Source organism: Lineus longissimus, chromosome 13, assembly GCF_910592395.1.
Source record: "Lineus longissimus chromosome 13, tnLinLong1.2, whole genome shotgun sequence".
In the NCBI taxonomy this organism is placed as follows: domain Eukaryota; kingdom Metazoa; phylum Nemertea; class Pilidiophora; order Heteronemertea; family Lineidae; genus Lineus; species Lineus longissimus.
The window spans coordinates 10388835-10414502 of NC_088320.1; the positions used below are offsets into that span (position 1 = coordinate 10388835).

At 40.0% G+C, this 25668-nt stretch overlaps 1 protein-coding gene across 1 annotated transcript; it reads left to right on the forward strand.

Moving 5' to 3' along the window:
• Positions 1-24740, forward strand: LOC135498406 (uncharacterized). Its single transcript, XM_064788661.1, has 2 exons — positions 1-1851; positions 24126-24740. The coding sequence occupies exons 1-2, from the start codon at positions 1-3 to the stop codon at positions 24738-24740; spliced, it is 2466 nt and encodes an 821-aa protein (XP_064644731.1).
• Positions 24741-25668: the final 928 nt, after the last annotated feature.

Here is a 25668-nt window from a genome sequence, read left to right on the forward strand (position 1 = left end):
ATGGTACATGGCCCATGCGGGCCACTCAACACATCATCCCCTTGCATGTTCGATGGTGCATGTTCCAAGGATTACCCCAAACAGTTTCAGAACGCCACCATGCTGGCTGTCAACGGCTATCCACTTTATCGCAGGAGAGATAACGGTCAGACAATCCAAATTGGACGCCATGAAGTCGACAACCGCTGGATTGTACCATACAATCCATACCTAACCCAGAAATTCAATGCACATATCAATCTCGAGGCATGCACATCCATAAAGTCAGTGAAGTACCTCTTCAAGTACGTCTACAAGGGACACGACTGCGCCAACATCAGAATTACAGAAACCAATCAGTTAACACACGACGAAATCCACACCTTCCTTGATACGAGGTACATCAGCCCCCCTGAAGCCTTCTGGAGACTATCCAAATTTAAAATGCAGGACAAATCCCACACAATTTACAGGCTAGCTATTCATCTCCGAAACCAGCAACCAGTCTACTTCGAGGAAGGTCACCATCAAGATGCAGTTGCAGCAGCCACAGGTAAACATACCATGCTCACCGCATATTTCAGCATCAATGCTCAGGAACAGACACCTTACCTTTACACAGAATTCCCACAATATTACGTCTGGGATAAAGCCCACAGGACATGGAAACCAAGGAAACAGAGAGGGGACAAGATAATAACTAGGATCTACTCCGTCACCCCTAAAGACCATGAAAAGTACTGCCTCCGCATATTATTGCATCACACACCAGGCGCCACAAGTTTCTTATTCCTAAGAACCGTACAAGATCAAGTCGTCGATACATACAAAGAAGCGTGCATACTACGAAACCTCCTGCTCGATGACCGTCAATGGAACACAGCACTGGAAGACGCCAGCCAATTCCAAATGCCATCACAACTCCGAGCATTGTTCGCCACGATATGCATCTACTGTGCTCCAACTGATGCCCTACAACTATGGGAAACCCACAAGCCAGCCCTCTTTAAGGACTTCCTCGACCTGCACCACATGCCCCCAGAAGCTGCAGAACAAGAAGCCCTACTGCATCTTCAATCCATATTAGAACAACACGGCCTATCATGTGCACATTTCAAGCTACCAACACCGCAAGCAACTAACAGTGTGGCATTTCATGCACAATTCAACACAGTCGCCGAGCAAAAAGAAGCAGACGAATTGATGGCAATGCTGAACTCTGACCAACGCCAATTCGTCGACAGAATCTTAACTGACCTTTGTGAAGTATGCACGGCAGCCAAGCCTAAATGCCGAGCTTATTTCTTGGACGGCCCTGGTGGAAGCGGCAAGACCACATGTTACAATGCAATCATTTCAGCTTTCCGTAGCCAACAAGTACCTGTCGCTCCCACAGCTTGGACTGGGATTGCTGCAACACTCCTCAAAGGCGGTCGAACTGTACATAATCTCTTCAAACTACCAGTCCCAGTACTGGATACAAGTGTATGCAATGTGAAACCAACATCAAAACACGCCCAGTACCTCCGCTCCGTCACTTTGTTCATCATAGACGAAGCTTCCATGATCCCAGTCCATGCACTCACAGCCATTGACAAAATGTTGCGTGATATCCTCACCTCAGACTGCCCATTCGGAGGCAAAATATTCGTCCTCGGAGGAGACTTCCGGCAAGTGCTGCCAGTCATGCCAAGAAAACCACCAAGAGTAGTCATAGAAAACTGCCTGAAACAATCACACTTATGGAGTCAGTTCCAAATCTTCCACTTAACAAAGAACATGAGAGCTGGCGACGAAGAACAGGCTTTTGCGAAATGGTTTCTGGAACTAGGGAATGGTGAACTCTCCACCAGTACGAATATCCACAATTCTGTACAAATCCCGGATCAGTGCAACATCGTCCAGACAAATTAGTTGACACCATTTTCAAAGACAACTTGCAAAATCCACGTACTCTAACAAACACAGTCATCCTAACCCCAACAAATGACCATTCCCTCCGTATCAATGACTCAGTCATTGCCAAACTACCTGGTGATGCCAAACTCTACCCAAGTGCAGACAGCGCCATTTGCGAAAGTGATGAGGAGGCACAACAATACCCCTTGGAGTTCTTGAATTCAATCACCCCCTCTGGCATGCCACCACACCGCCTACTTCTAAAGCCCGGAGCAATTGTTATGCTACTCCTACTCCTGGATATTCGTCAAGGCATGTGCAATGGAACTCGACTGATTATTCGCCGCTTACACTCAAACGTCATCGATGCCGAAATACTAACTGGTGCTAACAAGGGCGACTTCGTTCTGATACCTCGGATCAAATTAGCCCCGTCCGACACTAACTTACCATTCGTTCTTGAAAGGACACATTTCCCCCTACACGGCAGCTACTGCATGACTATCAACAAGTCGCAGGGCCAAACTTTCCAGACACTCGGCATTTACCTACCAAGCCCCGTCTTCTCCCATGGACAATTATATGTAGCATTCTCAAGGGCCCGCCGCTTCAAAGATGTGACAGTCCAAATACACCAAACTACCAACCAGGGCATATTCCACAACAAGGCAATAACACAAAATATCGTGTATCGCGAAGTACTGTAAAAAAAACCATGTCACGACTCTCCTCCATATAACCTTCTCATGCACCAGGACTATATAGCACGCCTAGCACAGGACATCACAACCTCACTATATATATATATATATATATATATACTACATATGTCCTCAAAACCCCACCTCGACATTGCGTGCGGAGAGCGGGTTATGCTAGTCAAAATTAAAACAGACTTTAAAATTAAAACAGTTTTCCATCTCCTAGACTAGTTGCCGGCCAAGGCTTAGGAGGCAAGTCTCCCCCGGAGAACTTTCTCCACTGCCCAAGGTGACTAGTCACTTGTGTGTCAGGTCGCCTGGGTGTCTAGTTCTTTTCAACTTGTTTCAAGCCACATCAAAGTGCACGAACGTTCAGTTCCAAGTTAAGAAATAACATAGACAATTTAGAAAGGGAGATGAAGTGTAATCCCTATTGCCCCTTTAAGAGTCACTACAGTGTGGTGCTGCCACTTTCATGTCAACGGGTTCACAGTGTAATTGCTTCTTTTATCAAACTTGCATTGTTTACATCTGTCTTATTCAAGTGAACCGTACCCCCAATCCAGCAAAGGACAATACTTCAACATAATTGTCTGGTAAAACATACATCACATGCTACAATATAAGATGTTATATGATTGGCTCACTAAGGCAAAGGAGGCGGCGCCTGCAAGCACGTGGCTCAGGAAAAACATATTTATGGTACAATAAATTAATCAAAACTAATCAAAGAATGATCTTTTATAAACATTGGAAGGAAATTTATGGTACAATAAATTAATCAAAATTAAAATAGAGTTTAAAATTAAAACAGAGTTTTCCATCTCCTAGACTAGTTGCCGGCCAAGGCTAAGGAGGCCAGTCTCCCATGGAGAACTTTCTCCACTGCCCAAGGTGACTAGTCACTTGTGTGTCAGGTCGCCTGGGTGTCTAGTTTCCACGAGGCTATGCTAGTGGAGAACTAGATGGCCGTTGGCTCTAGATGAGCTCATCCGCTCTGGGTGACTAGTCACCCACCTGAGACAGGTGGCACTGGCTTACAGGTTACCAGTGGCAGGTAGCTAACCTGACCTAACATTAAATCAAAGAATGATCTTCTATAAACATTGGAAGGAAATTTATGGTACAATAAATTAATCAAAATTAATTAAAGAATGATATTTTATAAACATTGGAAGGAAGTAGGGATAAATTATATTTCAGATTTACTAAGACCAGACAAAACAGTGATACCTTTTGAATAACTGGGACTAAAAGCAACCGAATGGTTCAAATGGAGAGGGTTAATGGATGTTATTATAAATAAGATTTGGGGTTATAATTTTAACACTGATAACAATAATGTAAGATCTACGCAGAAACCGTAGAAGTCTAAGAGACAATCATGCCCAACGGTATAAATCAGCCTCAAGTGACTGATGCCTACCTGTAATCAGCTACAGGTGACCGATAGCGACATAAGGAGATCAACCGGACTGGTGAAACCAGTAGATCGCTTGGATTTATAAACTGCGAAGGCATCTTAAAGCCTTTGACGCTATATTTCCATCAACCAAATTTCAGGTTGCGCAGCGTTATGTAACCTCTATGACGCATGTCCAGGTTATGTCCTAAATTTAGTATTTCTGGTTTAAACTAAAAGTATGGACTTTCATGTATCATGTTCAGATGTCTAAGATAAGTCAGACTTTTCTTTTCAACCTGTTTCAAGCCACATCAAAGTGCACGAACGTTCAGTTCCAAGTTAAGAAATAACATAGTGTAATCCCTATTGCCCCTTTAAGAGTCACTACAGTGTGGTGCTGCCACCTTCATGTCAACGGGTTAACAGTGTAATTGCTTCTTTTATCAAACTTGCATTGTTTACATCTGTCTTATTCAAGTGAACCGTACCCCCAATCCAGCAAAGGACAATACTTCCACATAATAGTCTGGTAAAACATACAACACATGCTACAATATAAGACGTTATATGATTGGCTCACTAAGGCAAAGGAGGCGGCGCCTGCAAGCACGTGGCTCAGGAAAAACATATTTCTGGTAGAATAAATTAATCAAGATTAATCAAAGAATGCTCTTTATAAACATTGGAAAGAAATTTATGGTACAATAAATTAATCAAAATTAAAACAGAGTTTAAAATTAAAACAGTTTTCCATCTCCTAGACTAGTTGCCGGCCAAGGCTTAGGAGGCAAGTCTCCCCCGGAGAACTTTCTCCACTGCCCAAGGTGACTAGTCACTTGTGTGTCAGGTCGCCTGGGTGTCTAGTTCTTTTCAACCTGTTTCAAGCCACATCAAAGTGCACGAACGTTCAGTTCCAAGTTAAGAAATAACATAGACAATTTAGAAAGGGAGATGAAGTGTAATCCCTATTGCCCCTTTAAGAGTCACTACAGTGTGGTGCTGCCACTTTCATGTCAACGGGTTCACAGTGTAATTGCTTCTTTTATCAAACTTGCATTGTTTACATCTGTCTTATTCAAGTGAACCGTACCCCCAATCCAGCAAAGGACAATACTTCAACATAATAGTCTGGTAAAACATACATCACATGCTACAATATAAGATGTTATATGATTGGCTCACTAAGGCAAAGGAGGCGGCGCCTGCAAGCACGTGGCTCAGGAAAAACATATTTATGGTACAATAAATTAATCAAAACTAATCAAAGAATGATCTTTTATAAACATTGGAAGGAAATTTATGGTACAATAAATTAATCAAAATTAAAATAGAGTTTAAAATTAAAACAGAGTTTTCCATCTCCTAGACTAGTTGCCGGCCAAGGCTAAGGAGGCCAGTCTCCCATGGAGAACTTTCTCCACTGCCCAAGGTGACTAGTCACTTGTGTGTCAGGTCGCCTGGGTGTCTAGTTCTTTTCAACCTGTTTCAAGCCACATCAAAGTGCACGAACGTTCAGTTCCAAGTTAAGAAATAACACAGACAATTTAGAAAGGGAGATGAAGTGTAATCCCTATTGCCCCTTTAAGAGTCACTACAGTGTGGTGCTGCCACTTTCATGTCAACGGGTTAACAGTGTAATTGCTTCTTTTATCAAACTTGCATTGTTTACATCTGTCTTATTCAAGTGAACCGTACCCCCAATCCAGCAAAGGACAATACTTCAACATAATAGTCTGGTAAAACATACATCACATGCTACAATATAAGATGTTACATGATTGGCTCACTAAGGCAAAGGAGGTGGCGCCTGCAAGCACGTGGCTCAGGAAAAACATATTTATGGTACAATAAATTAATCAAAACTAATCAAAGAATGATCTTTTATAAACATTGGAAGGATATTTATGGTACAATAAATTAATCAAAATTAAAATAGAGTTTAAAATTAAAACAGAGTTTTCCATCTCCTAGACTAGTTGCCGGCCAAGGCTAAGGAGGCCAGTCTCCCACGGAGAACTTTCTCCACTGCCCAAGGTGACTAGTCACTTGTGTGTCAGGTCGCCTGGGTGTCTAGTTCTTTTCAACCTGTTTCAAGCCACATCAAAGTGCACGAACGTTCAGTTCCAAGTTAAGAAATAACACAGACAATTTAGAAAGGGAGATGAAGTGTAATCCCTATTGCCCCTTTAAGAGTCACTACAGTGTGGTGCTGCCACTTTCATGTCAACGGGTTAACAGTGTAATTGCTTCTTTTATCAAACTTGCATTGTTTACATCTGTCTTATTCAAGTGAACCGTACCCCCAATCCAGCAAAGGACAATACTTCAACATAATAGTCTGGTAAAACATACATCACATGCTACAATATAAGATGTTATATGATTGGCTCACTAAGGCAAAGGAGGCGGCGCCTGCAAGCACGTGGCTCAGGAAAAACATATTTATGGTACAATAAATTAATCAAAACTAATCAAAGAATGATCTTTTATAAACATTGGAAGGAAATTTATGGTACAATAAATTAATCAAAATTAAAATAGAGTTTAAAATTAAAACAGAGTTTTCCATCTCCTAGACTAGTTGCCGGCCAAGGCTAAGGAGACCAGTCTCCCACGGAGAACTTTCTCCACTGCCCAAGGTGACTAGTCACTTGTGTGTCAGGTCGCCTGGGTGTCTAGTTTCCACGAGGCCATGCTAGTGGAGAACTAGATGGCCGTTGGCTCTAGATGAGCTCATCCGCTCTGGGTGACTAGTCACCCACCTGAGACAGGTGGCACTGGCATACAGGTTACCAGTGGCAGGTAGCTAACCCGACCTAACATTAAATCAAAGAATGATCTTCTATAAACATTGAAGGAAATTTATGGTACAATAAATTAATCAAAATTAATTAAAGAATGATATTTTATAAACATTGGATGGAAGTAGGGATAAATTATATTTCAGATTTACTAAGACCAGACAAAACAGTGATACCTTTTGAATCACTGGGACTAAAAGCAACCGAATGGTTCAAATGGAGAGGGTTAATGGATGTTATTATAAATAAGATTTGGGGTTATAATTTTAACACTGATAACAATAATGTAAGATCTACGCAGAAACCGTAGAAGTCTAAGAGACAATCATGCCCAACGGTATAAATCAGCCTCAAGTGACTGATGCCTACCTGTAATCAGCTACAGGTGACCGATAGCGACATAAGGAGATCAACCGGACAGGTGAAACCAGTAGATCGCTTGGATTTATAAACTGCGAAGGCATCTTAAAGCCTTTGACGCTATATTTCCATCAACCAAATTTCAGGTTGCGCAGCGTTATGTAAACTCTATGACGCATGTCTAGGTTATGTCCTAAATTTGGTATTTCTGGTTTAAACTAAAAGTATGGACTTTCATGTATCATGTTCAGATGTCTAAGATAAGTCAGACTTTTCTTTTCAACCTGTCTCAAGCCACATCAAAGTGCACGAACGTTCAGTTCCAAGTTAAGAAATAACATAGTGTAATCCCTATTGCCCCTTTAAGAGTCACTACAGTGTGGTGCTGCCACCTTCATGTCAACGGGTTAACAGTGTAATTGCTTCTTTTATCAAACTTGCATTGTTTACATCTGTCTTATTCAAGTGAACCGTACCCCCAATCCAGCAAAGGACAATACTTCAACATAATAGTCTGGTAAAACATACAACACATGCTACAATATAAGATGTTATATGATTGGCTCACTAAGGCAAAGGAGGCGGCGCCTGCAAGCACGTGGCTCAGGAAAAACATATTTATGGTACAATAAATTAATCAAAATTAATCAAAGAATGCTCTTTATAAACATTGGAAGGAAATTTATGGTACAATAAATTAATCAAAATTAAAACAGAGTTTAAAATTAAAACAGTTTTCCATCTCCTAGACTAGTTGCCGGCCAAGGCTTAGGAGGCAAGTCTCCCCCGGAGAACTTTCTCCACTGCCCAAGGTGACTAGTCACTTGTGTGTCAGGTCGCCTGGGTGTCTAGTTCTTTTCAACCTGTTTCAAGCCACATCAAAGTGCACGAACATTCAGTTCCAAGTTAAGAAATAACATAGACAATTTAGAAAGGGAGATGAAGTGTAATCCCTATTGCCCCTTTAAGAGTCACTACAGTGTGGTGCTTCCACTTTCATGTCAACGGGTTCACAGTGTAATTGCTTCTTTTATCAAACTTGCATTGTTTACATCTGTCTTATTCAAGTGAACCGTACCCCCAATCCAGCAAAGGACAATACTTCAACATAATAGTCTGGTAAAACATACATCACATGCTACAATATAAGATGTTATATGATTGGCTCACTAAGGCAAAGGAGGTGGCGCCTGCAAGCACGTGGCTCAGGAAAAACATATTTATGGTACAATAAATTAATCAAAACTAATCAAAGAATGATCTTTTATAAACATTGGAAGGATATTTATGGTACAATAAATTAATCAAAATTAAAGTAGAGTTTAAAATTAAAACAGAGTTTTCCATCTCCTAGACTAGTTGCCGGCCAAGGCTAAGGAGGCCAGTCTCCCACGGAGAACTTTCTCCACTGCCCAAGGTGACTAGTCACTTGTGTGTCAGGTCGCCTGGGTGTCTAGTTCTTTTCAACCTGTTTCAAGCCACATCAAAGTGCACGAACGTTCAGTTCCAAGTTAAGAAATAACACAGACAATTTAGAAAGGGAGATGAAGTGTAATCCCTATTGCCCCTTTAAGAGTCACTACAGTGTGGTGCTGCCACTTTCATGTCAACGGGTTAACAGTGTAATTGCTTCTTTTATCAAACTTGCATTGTTTACATCTGTCTTATTCAAGTGAACCGTACCCCCAATCCAGCAAAGGACAATACTTCAACATAATAGTCTGGTAAAACATACATCACATGCTACAATATAAGATGTTATATGATTGGCTCACTAAGGCAAAGGAGGCGGCGCCTGCAAGCACGTGGCTCAGGAAAAACATATTTATGGTACAATAAATTAATCAAAACTAATCAAAGAATGATCTTTTATAAACATTGGAAGGAAATTTATGGTACAATAAATTAATCAAAATTAAAATAGAGTTTAAAATTAAAACAGAGTTTTCCATCTCCTAGACTAGTTGCCGGCCAAGGCTAAGGAGACCAGTCTCCCATGGAGAACTTTCTCCACTGCCCAAGGTGACTAGTCACTTGTGTGTCAGGTCGCCTGGGTGTCTAGTTTCCACGAGGCCATGCTAGTGGAGAACTAGATGGCCGTTGGCTCTAGATGAGCTCATCCGCTCTGGGTGACTAGTCACCCACCTGAGACAGGTGGCACTGGCATACAGGTTACCAGTGGCAGGTAGCTAACCCGACCTAACATTAAATCAAAGAATGATCTTCTATAAACATTGAAGGAAATTTATGGTACAATAAATTAATCAAAATTAATTAAAGAATGATATTTTATAAACATTGGATGGAAGTAGGGATAAATTATATTTCAGATTTACTAAGACCAGACAAAACAGTGATACCTTTTGAATCACTGGGACTAAAAGCAACCGAATGGTTCAAATGGAGAGGGTTAATGGATGTTATTATAAATAAGATTTGGGGTTATAATTTTAACACTGATAACAATAATGTAAGATCTACGCAGAAACCGTAGAAGTCTAAGAGACAATCATGCCCAACGGTATAAATCAGCCTCAAGTGACTGATGCCTACCTGTAATCAGCTACAGGTGACCGATAGCGACATAAGGAGATCAACCGGACAGGTGAAACCAGTAGATCGCTTGGATTTATAAACTGCGAAGGCATCTTAAAGCCTTTGACGCTATATTTCCATCAACCAAATTTCAGGTTGCGCAGCGTTATGTAAACTCTATGACGCATGTCTAGGTTATGTCCTAAATTTGGTATTTCTGGTTTAAACTAAAAGTATGGACTTTCATGTATCATGTTCAGATGTCTAAGATAAGTCAGACTTTTCTTTTCAACCTGTCTCAAGCCACATCAAAGTGCACGAACGTTCAGTTCCAAGTTAAGAAATAACATAGTGTAATCCCTATTGCCCCTTTAAGAGTCACTACAGTGTGGTGCTGCCACCTTCATGTCAACGGGTTAACAGTGTAATTGCTTCTTTTATCAAACTTGCATTGTTTACATCTGTCTTATTCAAGTGAACCGTACCCCCAATCCAGCAAAGGACAATACTTCAACATAATAGTCTGGTAAAACATACAACACATGCTACAATATAAGATGTTATATGATTGGCTCACTAAGGCAAAGGAGGCGGCGCCTGCAAGCACGTGGCTCAGGAAAAACATATTTATGGTACAATAAATTAATCAAAATTAATCAAAGAATGCTCTTTATAAACATTGGAAGGAAATTTATGGTACAATAAATTAATCAAAATTAAAACAGAGTTTAAAATTAAAACAGTTTTCCATCTCCTAGACTAGTTGCCGGCCAAGGCTTAGGAGGCAAGTCTCCCCCGGAGAACTTTCTCCACTGCCCAAGGTGACTAGTCACTTGTGTGTCAGGTCGCCTGGGTGTCTAGTTCTTTTCAACCTGTTTCAAGCCACATCAAAGTGCACGAACATTCAGTTCCAAGTTAAGAAATAACATAGACAATTTAGAAAGGGAGATGAAGTGTAATCCCTATTGCCCCTTTAAGAGTCACTACAGTGTGGTGCTTCCACTTTCATGTCAACGGGTTCACAGTGTAATTGCTTCTTTTATCAAACTTGCATTGTTTACATCTGTCTTATTCAAGTGAACCGTACCCCCAATCCAGCAAAGGACAATACTTCAACATAATAGTCTGGTAAAACATACATCACATGCTACAATATAAGATGTTATATGATTGGCTCACTAAGGCAAAGGAGGTGGCGCCTGCAAGCACGTGGCTCAGGAAAAACATATTTATGGTACAATAAATTAATCAAAACTAATCAAAGAATGATCTTTTATAAACATTGGAAGGATATTTATGGTACAATAAATTAATCAAAATTAAAATAGAGTTTAAAATTAAAACAGAGTTTTCCATCTCCTAGACTAGTTGCCGGCCAAGGCTAAGGAGGCCAGTCTCCCACGGAGAACTTTCTCCACTGCCCAAGGTGACTAGTCACTTGTGTGTCAGGTCGCCTGGGTGTCTAGTTCTTTTCAACCTGTTTCAAGCCACATCAAAGTGCACGAACGTTCAGTTCCAAGTTAAGAAATAACACAGACAATTTAGAAAGGGAGATGAAGTGTAATCCCTATTGCCCCTTTAAGAGTCACTACAGTGTGGTGCTGCCACTTTCATGTCAACGGGTTAACAGTGTAATTGCTTCTTTTATCAAACTTGCATTGTTTACATCTGTCTTATTCAAGTGAACCGTACCCCCAATCCAGCAAAGGACAATACTTCAACATAATAGTCTGGTAAAACATACATCACATGCTACAATATAAGATGTTATATGATTGGCTCACTAAGGCAAAGGAGGCGGCGCCTGCAAGCACGTGGCTCAGGAAAAACATATTTATGGTACAATAAATTAATCAAAACTAATCAAAGAATGATCTTTTATAAACATTGGAAGGAAATTTATGGTACAATAAATTAATCAAAATTAAAATAGAGTTTAAGATTAAAACAGAGTTTTCCATCTCCTAGACTAGTTGCCGGCCAAGGCTAAGGAGACCAGTCTCCCACGGAGAACTTTCTCCACTGCCCAAGGTGACTAGTCACTTGTGTGTCAGGTCGCCTGGGTGTCTAGTTTCCACGAGGCCATGCTAGTGGAGAACTAGATGGCCGTTGGCTCTAGATGAGCTCATCCGCTCTGGGTGACTAGTCACCCACCTGAGACAGGTGGCACTGGCTTACAGGTTACCAGTGGCAGGTAGCTAACCCGACCTAACATTAAATCAAAGAATGATCTTCTATAAACATTGAAGGAAATTTATGGTACAATAAATTAATCAAAATTAATTAAAGAATGATATTTTATAAACATTGGATGGAAGTAGGGATAAATTATATTTCAGATTTACTAAGACCAGACAAAACAGTGATACCTTTTGAATCACTGGGACTAAAAGCAACCGAATGGTTCAAATGGAGAGGGTTAATGGATGTTATTATAAATAAGATTTGGGGTTATAATTTTAACACTGATAACAATAATGTAAGATCTACGCAGAAACCGTAGAAGTCTAAGAGACAATCATGCCCAACGGTATAAATCAGCCTCAAGTGACTGATGCCTACCTGTAATCAGCTACAGGTGACCGATAGCGACATAAGGAGATCAACCGGACTGGTGAAACCAGTAGATCGCTTGGATTTATAAACTGCGAAGGCATCTTAAAGCCTTTGACGCTATATTTCCATCAACCAAATTTCAGGTTGCGCAGCGTTATGTAAACTCTATGACGCATGTCCAGGTTATGTCCTAAATTTGGTATTTCTGGTTTAAACTAAAAGTATGGACTTTCATGTATCATGTTCAGATGTCTAAGATAAGTCAGACTTTTCTTTTCAACCTGTTTCAAGCCACATCAAAGTGCACGAACGTTCAGTTCCAAGTTAAGAAATAACATAGTGTAATCCCTATTGCCCCTTTAAGAGTCACTACAGTGTGGTGCTGCCACCTTCATGTCAACGGGTTAACAGTGTAATTGCTTCTTTTATCAAACTTGCATTGTTTACATCTGTCTTATTCAAGTGAACCGTACCCCCAATCCAGCAAAGGACAATACTTCCACATAACAGTCTGGTAAAACATACAACACATGCTACAATATAAGATGTTATATGATTGGCTCACTAAGGCAAAGGAGGCGGCGCCTGCAAGCACGTGGCTCAGGAAAAACATATTTATGGTACAATAAATTAATCAAAATTAATCAAAGAATGCTCTTTATAAATATTGGAAGGAAATTTATGGTACAATAAATTAATCAAAATTAAAACAGAGTTTAAAATTAAAACAGTTTTCCATCTCCTAGACTAGTTGCCGGCCAAGGCTTAGGAGGCAAGTCTCCCCCGGAGAACTTTCTCCACTGCCCAAGGTGACTAGTCACTTGTGTGTCAGGTCGCCTGGGTGTCTAGTTCTTTTCAACCTGTTTCAAGCCACATCAAAGTGCACGAACATTCAGTTCCAAGTTAAGAAATAACATAGACAATTTAGAAAGGGAGATGAAGTGTAATCCCTATTGCCCCTTTAAGAGTCACTACAGTGTGGTGCTGCCACTTTCATGTCAACGGGTTCACAGTGTAATTGCTTCTTTTATCAAACTTGCATTGTTTACATCTGTCTTATTCAAGTGAACCGTACCCCCAATCCAGCAAAGGACAATACTTCAACATAATAGTCTGGTAAAACATACATCACATGCTACAATATAAGATGTTATATGATTGGCTCACTAAGGCAAAGGAGGTGGCGCCTGCAAGCACGTGGCTCAGGAAAAACATATTTATGGTACAATAAATTAATCAAAACTAATCAAAGAATGATCTTTTATAAACATTGGAAGGATATTTATGGTACAATAAATTAATCAAAATTAAAATAGAGTTTAAAATTAAAACAGAGTTTTCCATCTCCTAGACTAGTTGCCGGCCAAGGCTAAGGAGGCCAGTCTCCCACGGAGAACTTTCTCCACTGCCCAAGGTGACTAGTCACTTGTGTGTCAGGTCGCCTGGGTGTCTAGTTCTTTTCAACCTGTTTCAAGCCACATCAAAGTGCACGAACGTTCAGTTCCAAGTTAAGAAATAACACAGACAATTTAGAAAGGGAGATGAAGTGTAATCCCTATTGCCCCTTTAAGAGTCACTACAGTGTGGTGCTGCCACTTTCATGTCAACGGGTTAACAGTGTAATTGCTTCTTTTATCAAACTTGCATTGTTTACATCTGTCTTATTCAAGTGAACCGTACCCCCAATCCAGCAAAGGACAATACTTCAACATAATAGTCTGGTAAAACATACATCACATGCTACAATATAAGATGTTATATGATTGGCTCACTAAGGCAAAGGAGGCGGCGCCTGCAAGCACGTGGCTCAGGAAAAACATATTTATGGTACAATAAATTAATCAAAACTAATCAAAGAATGATCTTTTATAAACATTGGAAGGAAATTTATGGTACAATAAATTAATCAAAATTAAAATAGAGTTTAAAATTAAAACAGAGTTTTCCATCTCCTAGACTAGTTGCCGGCCAAGGCTAAGGAGACCAGTCTCCCACGGAGAACTTTCTCCACTGCCCAAGGTGACTAGTCACTTGTGTGTCAGGTCGCCTGGGTGTCTAGTTTCCACGAGGCCATGCTAGTGGAGAACTAGATGGCCGTTGGCTCTAGATGAGCTCATCCGCTCTGGGTGACTAGTCACCCACCTGAGACAGGTGGCACTGGCTTACAGGTTACCAGTGGCAGGTAGCTAACCCGACCTAACATTAAATCAAAGAATGATCTTCTATAAACATTGAAGGAAATTTATGGTACAATAAATTAATCAAAATTAATTAAAGAATGATATTTTATAAACATTGGATGGAAGTAGGGATAAATTATATTTCAGATTTACTAAGACCAGACAAAACAGTGATACCTTTTGAATCACTGGGACTAAAAGCAACCGAATGGTTCAAATGGAGAGGGTTAATGGATGTTATTATAAATAAGATTTGGGGTTATAATTTTAACACTGATAACAATAATGTAAGATCTACGCAGAAACCGTAGAAGTCTAAGAGACAATCATGCCCAACGGTATAAATCAGCCTCAAGTGACTGATGCCTACCTGTAATCAGCTACAGGTGACCGATAGCGACATAAGGAGATCAACCGGACAGGTGAAACCAGTAGATCGCTTGGATTTATAAACTGCGAAGGCATCTTAAAGCCTTTGACGCTATATTTCCATCAACCAAATTTCAGGTTGCGCAGCGTTATGTAAACTCTATGACGCATGTCTAGGTTATGTCCTAAATTTGGTATTTCTGGTTTAAACTAAAAGTATGGACTTTCATGTATCATGTTCAGATGTCTAAGATAAGTCAGACTTTTCTTTTCAACCTGTCTCAAGCCACATCAAAGTGCACGAACGTTCAGTTCCAAGTTAAGAAATAACATAGTGTAATCCCTATTGCCCCTTTAAGAGTCACTACAGTGTGGTGCTGCCACCTTCATGTCAACGGGTTAACAGTGTAATTGCTTCTTTTATCAAACTTGCATTGTTTACATCTGTCTTATTCAAGTGAACCGTACCCCCAATCCAGCAAAGGACAATACTTCCACATAATAGTCTGGTAAAACATACAACACATGCTACAATATAAGATGTTATATGATTGGCTCACTAAGGCAAAGGAGGCGGCGCCTGCAAGCACGTGGCTCAGGAAAAACATATTTATGGTACAATAAATTAATCAAAATCAATCAAAGAATGCTCTTTATAAACATTGGAAGGAAATTTATGGTACAATAAATTAATCAAAATTAAAACAGAGTTTAAAATTAAAACAGTTTTCCATCTCCTAGACTAGTTGCCGGCCAAGGCTTAGGAGGCAAGTCTCCCCCGGAGAACTTTCTCCACTGCCCAAGGTGACTAGTCACTTGTGTGTCAGGTCGCCTGGGTGTCTAGTTCTTTTCAACCTGTTTCAAGCCACATCAAAGTGCACGAACATTCAGTTCCAAGTTAAGAAATAACATAGACAATTTAGAAAGGGAGATGAAGTGTAATCCCTATTGCCCCTTTAAGAGTCACTACAGTGTGGTGCTGCCACTTTCATGTCAACGGGTTCACAGTGTAATTGCTTCTTTTATCAAACTTGCATTGTTTACATCTGTCTTATTCAAGTGAACCGTACCCCCAATCCAGCAAAGGACAATACTTCAACATAATAGTCTGGTAAAACATACATCACATGCTACAATATAAGATGTTATATGATTGGCTCACTAAGGCAAAGGAGGCGGCGCCTGCAAGCACGTGGCTCAGGAAAAACATATTTATGGTACAATAAATTAATCAAAACTAATCAAAGAATGATCTTTTATAAACATTGGAAGGAAATTTATGGTACAATAAATTAATCAAAATTAAAATAGAGTTTAAAATTAAAACAGAGTTTTCCATCTCCTAGACTAGTTGCCGGCCAAGGCTAAGGAGACCAGTCTCCCACGGAGAACTTTCTCCACTGCCCAAGGTGACTAGTCACTTGTGTGTCAGGTCGCCTGGGTGTCTAGTTTCCACGAGGCCATGCTAGTGGAGAACTAGATGGCCGTTGGCTCTAGATGAGCTCATCCGCTCTGGGTGACTAGTAACCCACCTGAGACAGGTGGCACTGGCTTACAGGTTACCAGTGGCAGGTAGCTAACCCGACCTAACATTAAATCAAAGAATGATCTTCTATAAACATTGAAGGAAATTTATGGTACAATAAATTAATCAAAATTAATTAAAGAATGATATTTTATAAACATTGGAAGGAAGTAGGGATAAATTATATTTCAGATTTACTAAGACCAGACAAAACAGTGATACCTTATGAATCACTGGGACTAAAAGCAACCGAATGGTTCAAATGGAGAGGGTTAATGGATGTTATTATAAATAAGATTTGGGGTTATAATTTTAACACTGATAACAATAATGTAAGATCTACGCAGAAACCGTAGAAGTCTAAGAGACAATCATGCCCAACGGTATAAATCAGCCTCAAGTGACTGATGCCTACCTGTAATCAGCTACAGGTGACCGATAGCGACATAAGGAGATCAACCGGACTGGTGAAACCAGTAGATCGCTTGGATTTATAAACTGCGAAGGCATCTTAAAGCCTTTGACGCTATATTTCCATCAACCAAATTTCAGGTTGCGCAGCATTATGTAAACTCTATGACGCATGTCCAGGTTATGTCCTAAATTTGGTATTTCTGGTTTAAACTAAAAGTATGGACTTTCATGTATCATATTCAGATGTCTAAGATAAGTCAGACTTTTCTTTTCAACCTGTTTCAAGCCACATCAAAGTGCACGAACGTTCAGTTCCAAGTTAAGAAATAACATAGTGTAATCCCTATTGCCCCTTTAAGAGTCACTACAGTGTGGTGCTGCCACCTTCATGTCAACGGGTTAACAGTGTAATTGCTTCTTTTATCAAACTTGCATTGTTTACATCTGTCTTATTCAAGTGAACCGTACCCCCAATCCAGCAAAGGACAATACTTCCACATAACAGTCTGGTAAAACATACAACACATGCTACAATATAAGATGTTATATGATTGGCTCACTAAGGCAAAGGAGGCGGCGCCTGCAAGCACGTGGCTCAGGAAAAACATATTTATGGTACAATAAATTAATCAAAATTAATCAAAGAATGCTCTTTATAAACATTGGAAGGAAATTTATGGTACAATAAATTAATCAAAATTAAAACAGAGTTTAAAATTAAAACAATTTTCCATCTCCTAGACTAGTTGCCGGCCAAGGCTTAGGAGGCAAGTCTCCCCCGGAGAACTTTCTCCACTGCCCAAGGTGACTAGTCACTTGTGTGTCAGGTCGCCTGGGTGTCTAGTTCTTTTCAACCTGTTTCAAGCCACATCAAAGTGCACGAACATTCAGTTCCAAGTTAAGAAATAACATAGACAATTTAGAAAGGGAGATGAAGTGTAATCCCTATTGCCCCTTTAAGAGTCACTACAGTGTGGTGCTGCCACTTTCATGTCAACGGGTTCACAGTGTAATTGCTTCTTTTATCAAACTTGCATTGTTTACATCTGTCTTATTCAAGTGAACCGTACCCCCAATCCAGCAAAGGACAATACTTCAACATAATAGTCTGGTAAAACATACATCACATGCTACAATATAAGATGTTATATGATTGGCTCACTAAGGCAAAGGAGGTGGCGCCTGCAAGCACGTGGCTCAGGAAAAACATATTTATGGTACAATAAATTAATCAAAACTAATCAAAGAATGATCTTTTATAAACATTGGAAGGATATTTATGGTACAATAAATTAATCAAAATTAAAATAGAGTTTAAAATTAAAACAGAGTTTTCCATCTCCTAGACTAGTTGCCAGCCAAGGCTAAGGAGGCCAGTCTCCCACGGAGAACTTTCTCCACTGCCCAAGGTGACTAGTCACTTGTGTGTCAGGTCGCCTGGGTGTCTAGTTCTTTTCAACCTGTTTCAAGCCACATCAAAGTGCACGAACGTTCAGTTCCAAGTTAAGAAATAACACAGACAATTTAGAAAGGGAGATGAAGTGTAATCCCTATTGCCCCTTTAAGAGTCACTACAGTGTGGTGCTGCCACTTTCATGTCAACGGGTTAACAGTGTAATTGCTTCTTTTATCAAACTTGCATTATTTACATCTGTCTTATTCAAGTGAACCGTACCCCCAATCCAGCAAAGGACAATACTTCAACATAATAGTCTGGTAAAACATACATCACATGCTACAATATAAGATGTTATATGATTGGCTCACTAAGGCAAAGGAGGCGGCGCCTGCAAGCACGTGGCTCAGGAAAAACATATTTATGGTACAATAAATTAATCAAAACTAATCAAAGAATGATCTTTTATAAACATTGGAAGGAAATTTATGGTACAATAAATTAATCAAAATTAAAATAGAGTTTAAAATTAAAACAGAGTTTTCCATCTCCTAGACTAGTTGCCGGCCAAGGCTAAGGAGACCAGTCTCCCACGGAGAACTTTCTCCACTGCCCAAGGTGACTAGTCACTTGTGTGTCAGGTCGCCTGGGTGTCTAGTTTCCACGGGGCTATGCTAGTGGAGAACTAGATGGCCGTTGGCTCTAGATGAGCTCATCCGCTCTGGGTGACTAGTCACCCACCTGAGACAGGTGGCACTGGCTTACAGGTTACCAGTGGCAGGTAGCTAACCCGACCTAACATTAAATCAAAGAATGATCTTCTATAAACATTGAAGGAAATTTATGGTACAATAAATTAATCAAAATTAATTAAAGAATGATATTTTATAAACATTGGAAGGAAGTAGGGATAAATTATATTTCAGATTTACTAAGACCAGACAAAACAGTGATACCTTTTGAATCACTGGGACTAAAAGCAACCGAATGGTTCAAATGGAGAGGGTTTATGGATGTTATTATGAATAAGATTTGGGGTTATAATTTTAACACTGATAACAATAATGTAAGATCTACGCAGAAACCGTAGAAGTCTAAGAGACAATCATGCCCAACGGTATAAATCAGCCTCAAGTGACATAGTGACACAGGAAAAACATATTTATGGTACCCCCAATCCAGTAAAGGACAATACTTCCACATAATAGTCTGGTAAAACATACATCACATGCTACAATATAAGATGTTATATGATTGGCTCACTAAGGCAAAAGAGGCGGCGCCTGCAAGCACGTGGCTCAGGAAAAACATATTTATGGTACCCCCAATCCAGCAAAGGACAATACTTCCACATAATAGTCTGGTAAAACATACATCACATGCTACAATATAAGATGTTATATGATTGGCTCACTAAGGCAAAGTAGGCGGCGCCTGCAAGCACGTGGCTCAGGAAAAACATATTTATGGTACAATAAATTAATCAAAATTAATCAAAGAATGATCTTCTATAAACATTGGAAGGAAATTTAAATTTATGGTACAATAAATTAATCAAAATTAATCAAAGAATGATCTTATATAAACATTGGAAGGAAGTAGGGATAAATTATATTTCAGATTTGCTAAGACCAGACAAAACAGTGATACCTTTTGAATCACTGGGACTAAAAGCAACCGAATGGTTCAAATGGAGAGGGTTAATGGATGTTATTATTTATAAGATTTGGGGTTATAATTGATAACTGATAACAATGATGTAAGATCTACGCAGAAACCGTAGAAGTCTAAGAGACAATCATGACCAACGCTATAAATCAGCCTGAAGTGACTGATGCCTACCTGTAATCAGCTACAGGTGACCGATTGAGACATTAGGAGATCAACCGGACTGGTGAAACCAGTAGATCGCTTGGATTTATAAACTGCGAAGGCATCTTAAAGTCTTTGACGCTATATTTCCATCAACCAAATTTCAGGTTGCGCAGCGTTATGTAACCTCTATGACGCATGTCCAGGTTATGTCCTAAATTTAGTATTTCTGGTTTAAACTAAAAGTATGGACTTTCATGTATCATGTTCAGATGTCTAAGATAAGTCAGACTTTTCTTTTCAACCTGTTTCAAGCCACATCAAAGTGCACGAACGTTCAGTTCCAAGTTAAGAAATAACATAGTGTAATCCCTATTGCCCCTATAAGAGTCACTACAGTGTGGTGCTGCCACCTTCATGTCAACGGGTTAACAGTGTAATTGCTTCTTTTATCAAACTTGCATTGTTTACATCGGTCTTATTCAAGTGAACCATACCCCCAATCCAGCAAAGGACGATACTTCCACATAATAGTCTGGTAAAACATACAACACATGCTACAATATAAGATGTTATATGATTGGCTCACTAAGGCAAAGGAGGCAGCGCCTGCAAGCACTTGGCTCAGGAAAAACATATTTATGGTACAATAAATTAATCAAAATTAATCAAAGAATGCTCTTTATAAACATTGGAAGGAAATTTATGGTACAATAAATTAATCAAAATTAAAACAGAGTTTAAAATTAAAACAGTTTTCCATCTCCTAGACTAGTTGCCGGCCAAGGCTTAGGAGGCAAGTCTCCCCCCGGAGAACTTTCTCCACTGCCCAAGGTGACTAGTCACTTGTGTGTCAGGTCGCCTGGGTGTCTAGTTCTTTTCAACCTGTTTCAAGCCACATCAAAGTGCACGAACGTTCAGTTCCAAGTTAAGAAATAACACAGACAATTTAGAAAGGGAGATGAAGTGTAATCCCTATTGCCCCTTTAAGAGTCACTACAGTGTGGTGCTGCCACTTTCATGTCAACGGGTTAACAGTGTAATTGCTTCTTTTATCAAACTTGCATTGTTTACATCTGTCTTATTCAAGTGAACCGTACCCCCAATCCAGCAAAGGACAATACTTCAACATAATAGTCTGGTAAAACATAAATCACATGCTACAATATAAGATGTTATATGATTGGCTCACTAAGGCAAAGGAGGCGGCGCCTGCAAGCACGTGGCTCAGGAAAAACATATTTATAGTACAATAAATTAATCAAAACTAATCAAAGAATGATCTTTTATAAACATTGGAAGGAAATTTAAATTTATGGTACAATAAATTAATCAAAATTAATCAAAGAATGATCTTATATAAACATTGGAAGGAAGTAGGGATAAATTATATTTCAGATTTGCTAAGACCAGACAAAACAGTGATACCTTTTGAATCACTGGGACTAAAAGCAACCGAATGGTTCAAATGGAGAGGGTTAATGGATGTTATTATTTATAAGATTTGGGGTTATAATTGATAACTGATAACAATGATGTAAGATCTACGCAGAAACCGTAGAAGTCTAAGAGACAATCATGCCCAACGCTATAAATCAGCCTGAAGTGACTGATGCCTACCTGTAATCAGCTACAGGTGACCGATTGAGACATTAGGAGATCAACCGGACTGGTGAAACCAGTAGATCGCTTGGATTTATAAACTGCGAAGGCATCTTAAAGCCTTAGACGCTATATTTCCATCAACCAAATTTCAGGTTGCGCAGCGTTATGTAACCTCTATGACGCATGTCCAGGTTATGTCCTAAATTTAGTATTTCTGGTTTAAACTAAAAGTATGGACTTTGACTTATCTTAGACATCTGAGCATGATACATGAGACTTTTCTTTTCAAAGTGTTTCAAGCCACATCAAAGTGCACGAATGTTCAGTTCCAAGTTCAGAAATAACATAGACTATTTAGAAAGGGAGATGTAGTGTAATCCCTATTTCCCCTTTAAGAGTCACTACAGTATGGTGCTGCCACCTTCATGTCAACAGGTTAACAGTGTAATTGCTTCTTTTATCAAACTTGCATTGTTTACATCTGTCATATTCAAGTGAACCGTACCCCCAATCCAGCAAAGGACAATACTTCCACATAATAGTCTGGTAAAACATACATCACATGCTACAATATAAGATGTTATATGATTGGCTCACTAAGGGAAAGGAGGCGGCGCCTGCAAGTACGTGGCTCGGGAAAAACATATTTGTGGTACAATAAATTAATCAAAATTAATCAAAGAATGATCTTTTATCTATACTATTAAAGCAACAGACTGGCACTCACAGCTGGTGACTGCCGGAATCTATGATCCTCAAACCTGTGCCCATATGTGGCTCAAGGTCCAGCGTGCTGTACCTCCCTCTGTCGATCGAAAAAAATTCTGATAAAGATGCTTTCAGTTTTGGTTCATTCCGAGTACTTCCGATGTTTGCCGATCGATCAGCAGCGTACAGCCACAATTCTTTTTTTTTTTGGTTCAGGCTGTGTGCGAGACCACTTCCATTCCCGCCGTTTTGCCCCATTTCCAGCCTCGGCCACGACCGCTAACGGCGGCAGCAAAGATTTATGTCCGCATACTGTACGAAAGGTTATAATAAAGGTTATAAGGTTATAAACGTAGTAGTTTACTGATTCGTCATCTGACAGGAGAAGTAGACTCGGCGTCTTCGCAATGACAATCGGCGTCTCTGCTTCCGCCCGGCTGCTGCGGAAATGGTCAACACAGTTTACAAAAAAAAGTATCGGCAAAAGATTTTCAGCGCGGCCTGTTCACAATTGGCGTGTTGTTTTCACGATTTCCACTGAGATTTTTACAGCGCAGGTGAATATACATTTGTATATGCTTCAACAACACAGGCACTTACTGCTTATATTATTGCCAGTTACAAGGAAGCATTTCAAAGCACAAAACAAAGAGCTACAAAGCCGATACGGCCTACAACATGTACAGTCCTTCAAAAAAGTAAATGGACACACACAAATCAAATTTTCTTGAAAACGGCTGGTGATAAATCGATTCGGTTTGCTGCATTTGATAGGACATTTAGTTGTGCATCATGGTATCTACCACATAAAAATTAGCCATTTTATCTAATACCGACTTTTATTGATTTACAAAAGGCCCCAAAATCAACTTTTTCGTTTCCGATTTTTTTCGTACTTTTTCTTGATAGGATGAATCACCATGATGAAAAACCCACGTCCCCATCAAGGTGATGAAAATATCTTGTGTTAATTGGTGGGAAAACAGCATTTTATGTCAAAATTTTGCACCTTGTTTATTGACTTTGGAATTACTTTGGAGAAACCCCCTGGTGATCTTCACCACCAAGCCTATTGAATTCGAACATGCTGGTTTTGAATGGGGGTGGAAATGTTGTTAACATTGATGTATTGTAAACGCGAGGGTAAAGTAATATTGGTGAACCCATTGTCCAGCTGCCAAATCCAGGCCTGGGAGAGCTATTCATAGGCATATTAAACAAGGCCATTGAAATGGTGACATGATTCCGGTTGTCTGGGCCAGGTGAATAATATCAAGGGGGCATCTCCGCAGTAGAAGACCGGGTAACAAAACCCTTTTGCACAAATGGGTTAATAAGTTGCAGATTCAAGTGAAAACTGTGGAATTTCTTAGGTATTCACTCATAACTCAACAGAAGCTTCCAGTCAATATAAAATTTGCCCCCAAAAAATGCGTGATAAAAAAGTTGATTTTGGGACCTTTCATAAATCGAAAAAATTGACTTATAGGTAAAATAGCAAATTTCCAAGTGGTAGATATCATGATGCACAACTAAATGCCTATCAAATGCAGCAAACCGCATCGATTTATCACCAGCCGTTTTCAAGAAAATTTGATTTTTGTGTGTCCATTTACTTTTTTGAAGGACTGTACATTACTCACCCTTTGTAACCATCATCATGTACATTACTCACCCTTTGTAACCATAATCATGTACATTACTCACCCTCTGTAACCATAATCATGTCAGATTTGTTCAATTATTGCATCTCACAATTCTCACACTTTACCTTCCAGATGACTGCACCATAAATCCCTCCGCACACAATTGCTGCAAACTTAGAAGACGACGTCAAAGCCCTCAAAACCCAATTACAGAAAGACCTCGCCCTCTTGCAGGTAAACCTCTTAGAAGGCGATATTGTCAATGCCAAGAATGATATCCCACAGATACGAAAAGACACCAACAAAAAAGTCAATGTCATCCTTGGCAAAGTCCAAGTTTGCAAGAGGGAATTGATCTTCCAAGACAAAGCCAGGCAAAAGGCACTGCAGAGAAGAGAATCCTCAAGCCCCTCCTGCAAAACCCCTCTCCGCTACCTCTCGCCACCACCAATGTCACCTGCAAAATATTCACCACAACAACCATCCCCTTATAAGCAAGCACCAATGACACCATCGCCAACGTTCAGGCCTGTCACACGCCATCTAAACGCTCCTCGCCCCAAAATACCAAAACTCAGCTTAGAACTCTTCCAAGACGACGACATGGACGACGCCACCCTATCCGAAGCCACTGAGCCTGAAGGACCAGCAAACAAAGTTGCCACCCCTACCCTAACCAAAGCCACTGACCCTGAAGTACCACCAAACAAAGTTGCCGCTGACGCAAAGATTCAACACCATGACAAAGAGGCCACCACTACCACAGTTGCCACCACCACCACTTCCAGTCACAACAAAGAAACCACTCAACCTATAGTGACAGAGGAACCACCCAAGAAAATGCAATAAACATGACGTCACACTTGAACTTTAACTCAAGTCACACTCCTCAACTCATACTGCTGAATTCCCAAACTCTACATTATTTCATACTGCTGACTTACGGCAATAGGCAGCATCAGCTGACATGCTCAAGACTTATGCTGCTTATTCTGCTGACATCCAAAGTTACTGCTGAATTCTCAAACCACACCATTATGTACAATCAAAGTTAAATAAATTTTATTTTCCAGAAATAAAGTCTTCTTTCCTTCACTCGCGCACATCACATCAGGCGCAAGCACCAACCATGCCATTGCCTGCTGGCCAAATGAAATGGCCAGGGCCATTGTGCTCACCTCATGAGGAGGAAAGATGGATAAAGAGCATGGTCTTGTGTCATGTAGTGTTAGGTTTGATGTAGGTCCAAGCAATTACAATTTCCCCAAAATGGCCAATTTACAGTACATTCGACCTCTGTGACCTTGAAAAGTAGGTCAAATCAAAGAAAACCCGGGTGACACATTGAATGGTTGTTAAAATTAGATGTACCTATGATATAAAATTGGTGCCAATCGGGCAAGTCATTACTAGGAATAATGGCATTTTGAAGAATTTAGGATTTGGCCCCCTCCCTGGAGGCCAAACGGCAAATCAGATCGCACCAAACTTCGGTACCTGAGATCACCTGACCAAGGGGTACATGTGTACTTAATTTGTGATCAATAGTCATTGCAGTTAAGAATCGTGCCATAGTTACGGCCTGACGGCGAATTTACGCCATTTGACCTCTGTGACCTTGACAAGAAGGTCAAATTAAAAACCTGTGTGACATATACTGTATGGTGGTTAGATGTACCCATGATATCAAATTGGTGGCAATCGGGCAAGAAGTTAAGGAATAATCACATTTTTAAGGTTTTTGGATTTTGCCCCCTGGTGGTCAAGTGGTGAATCA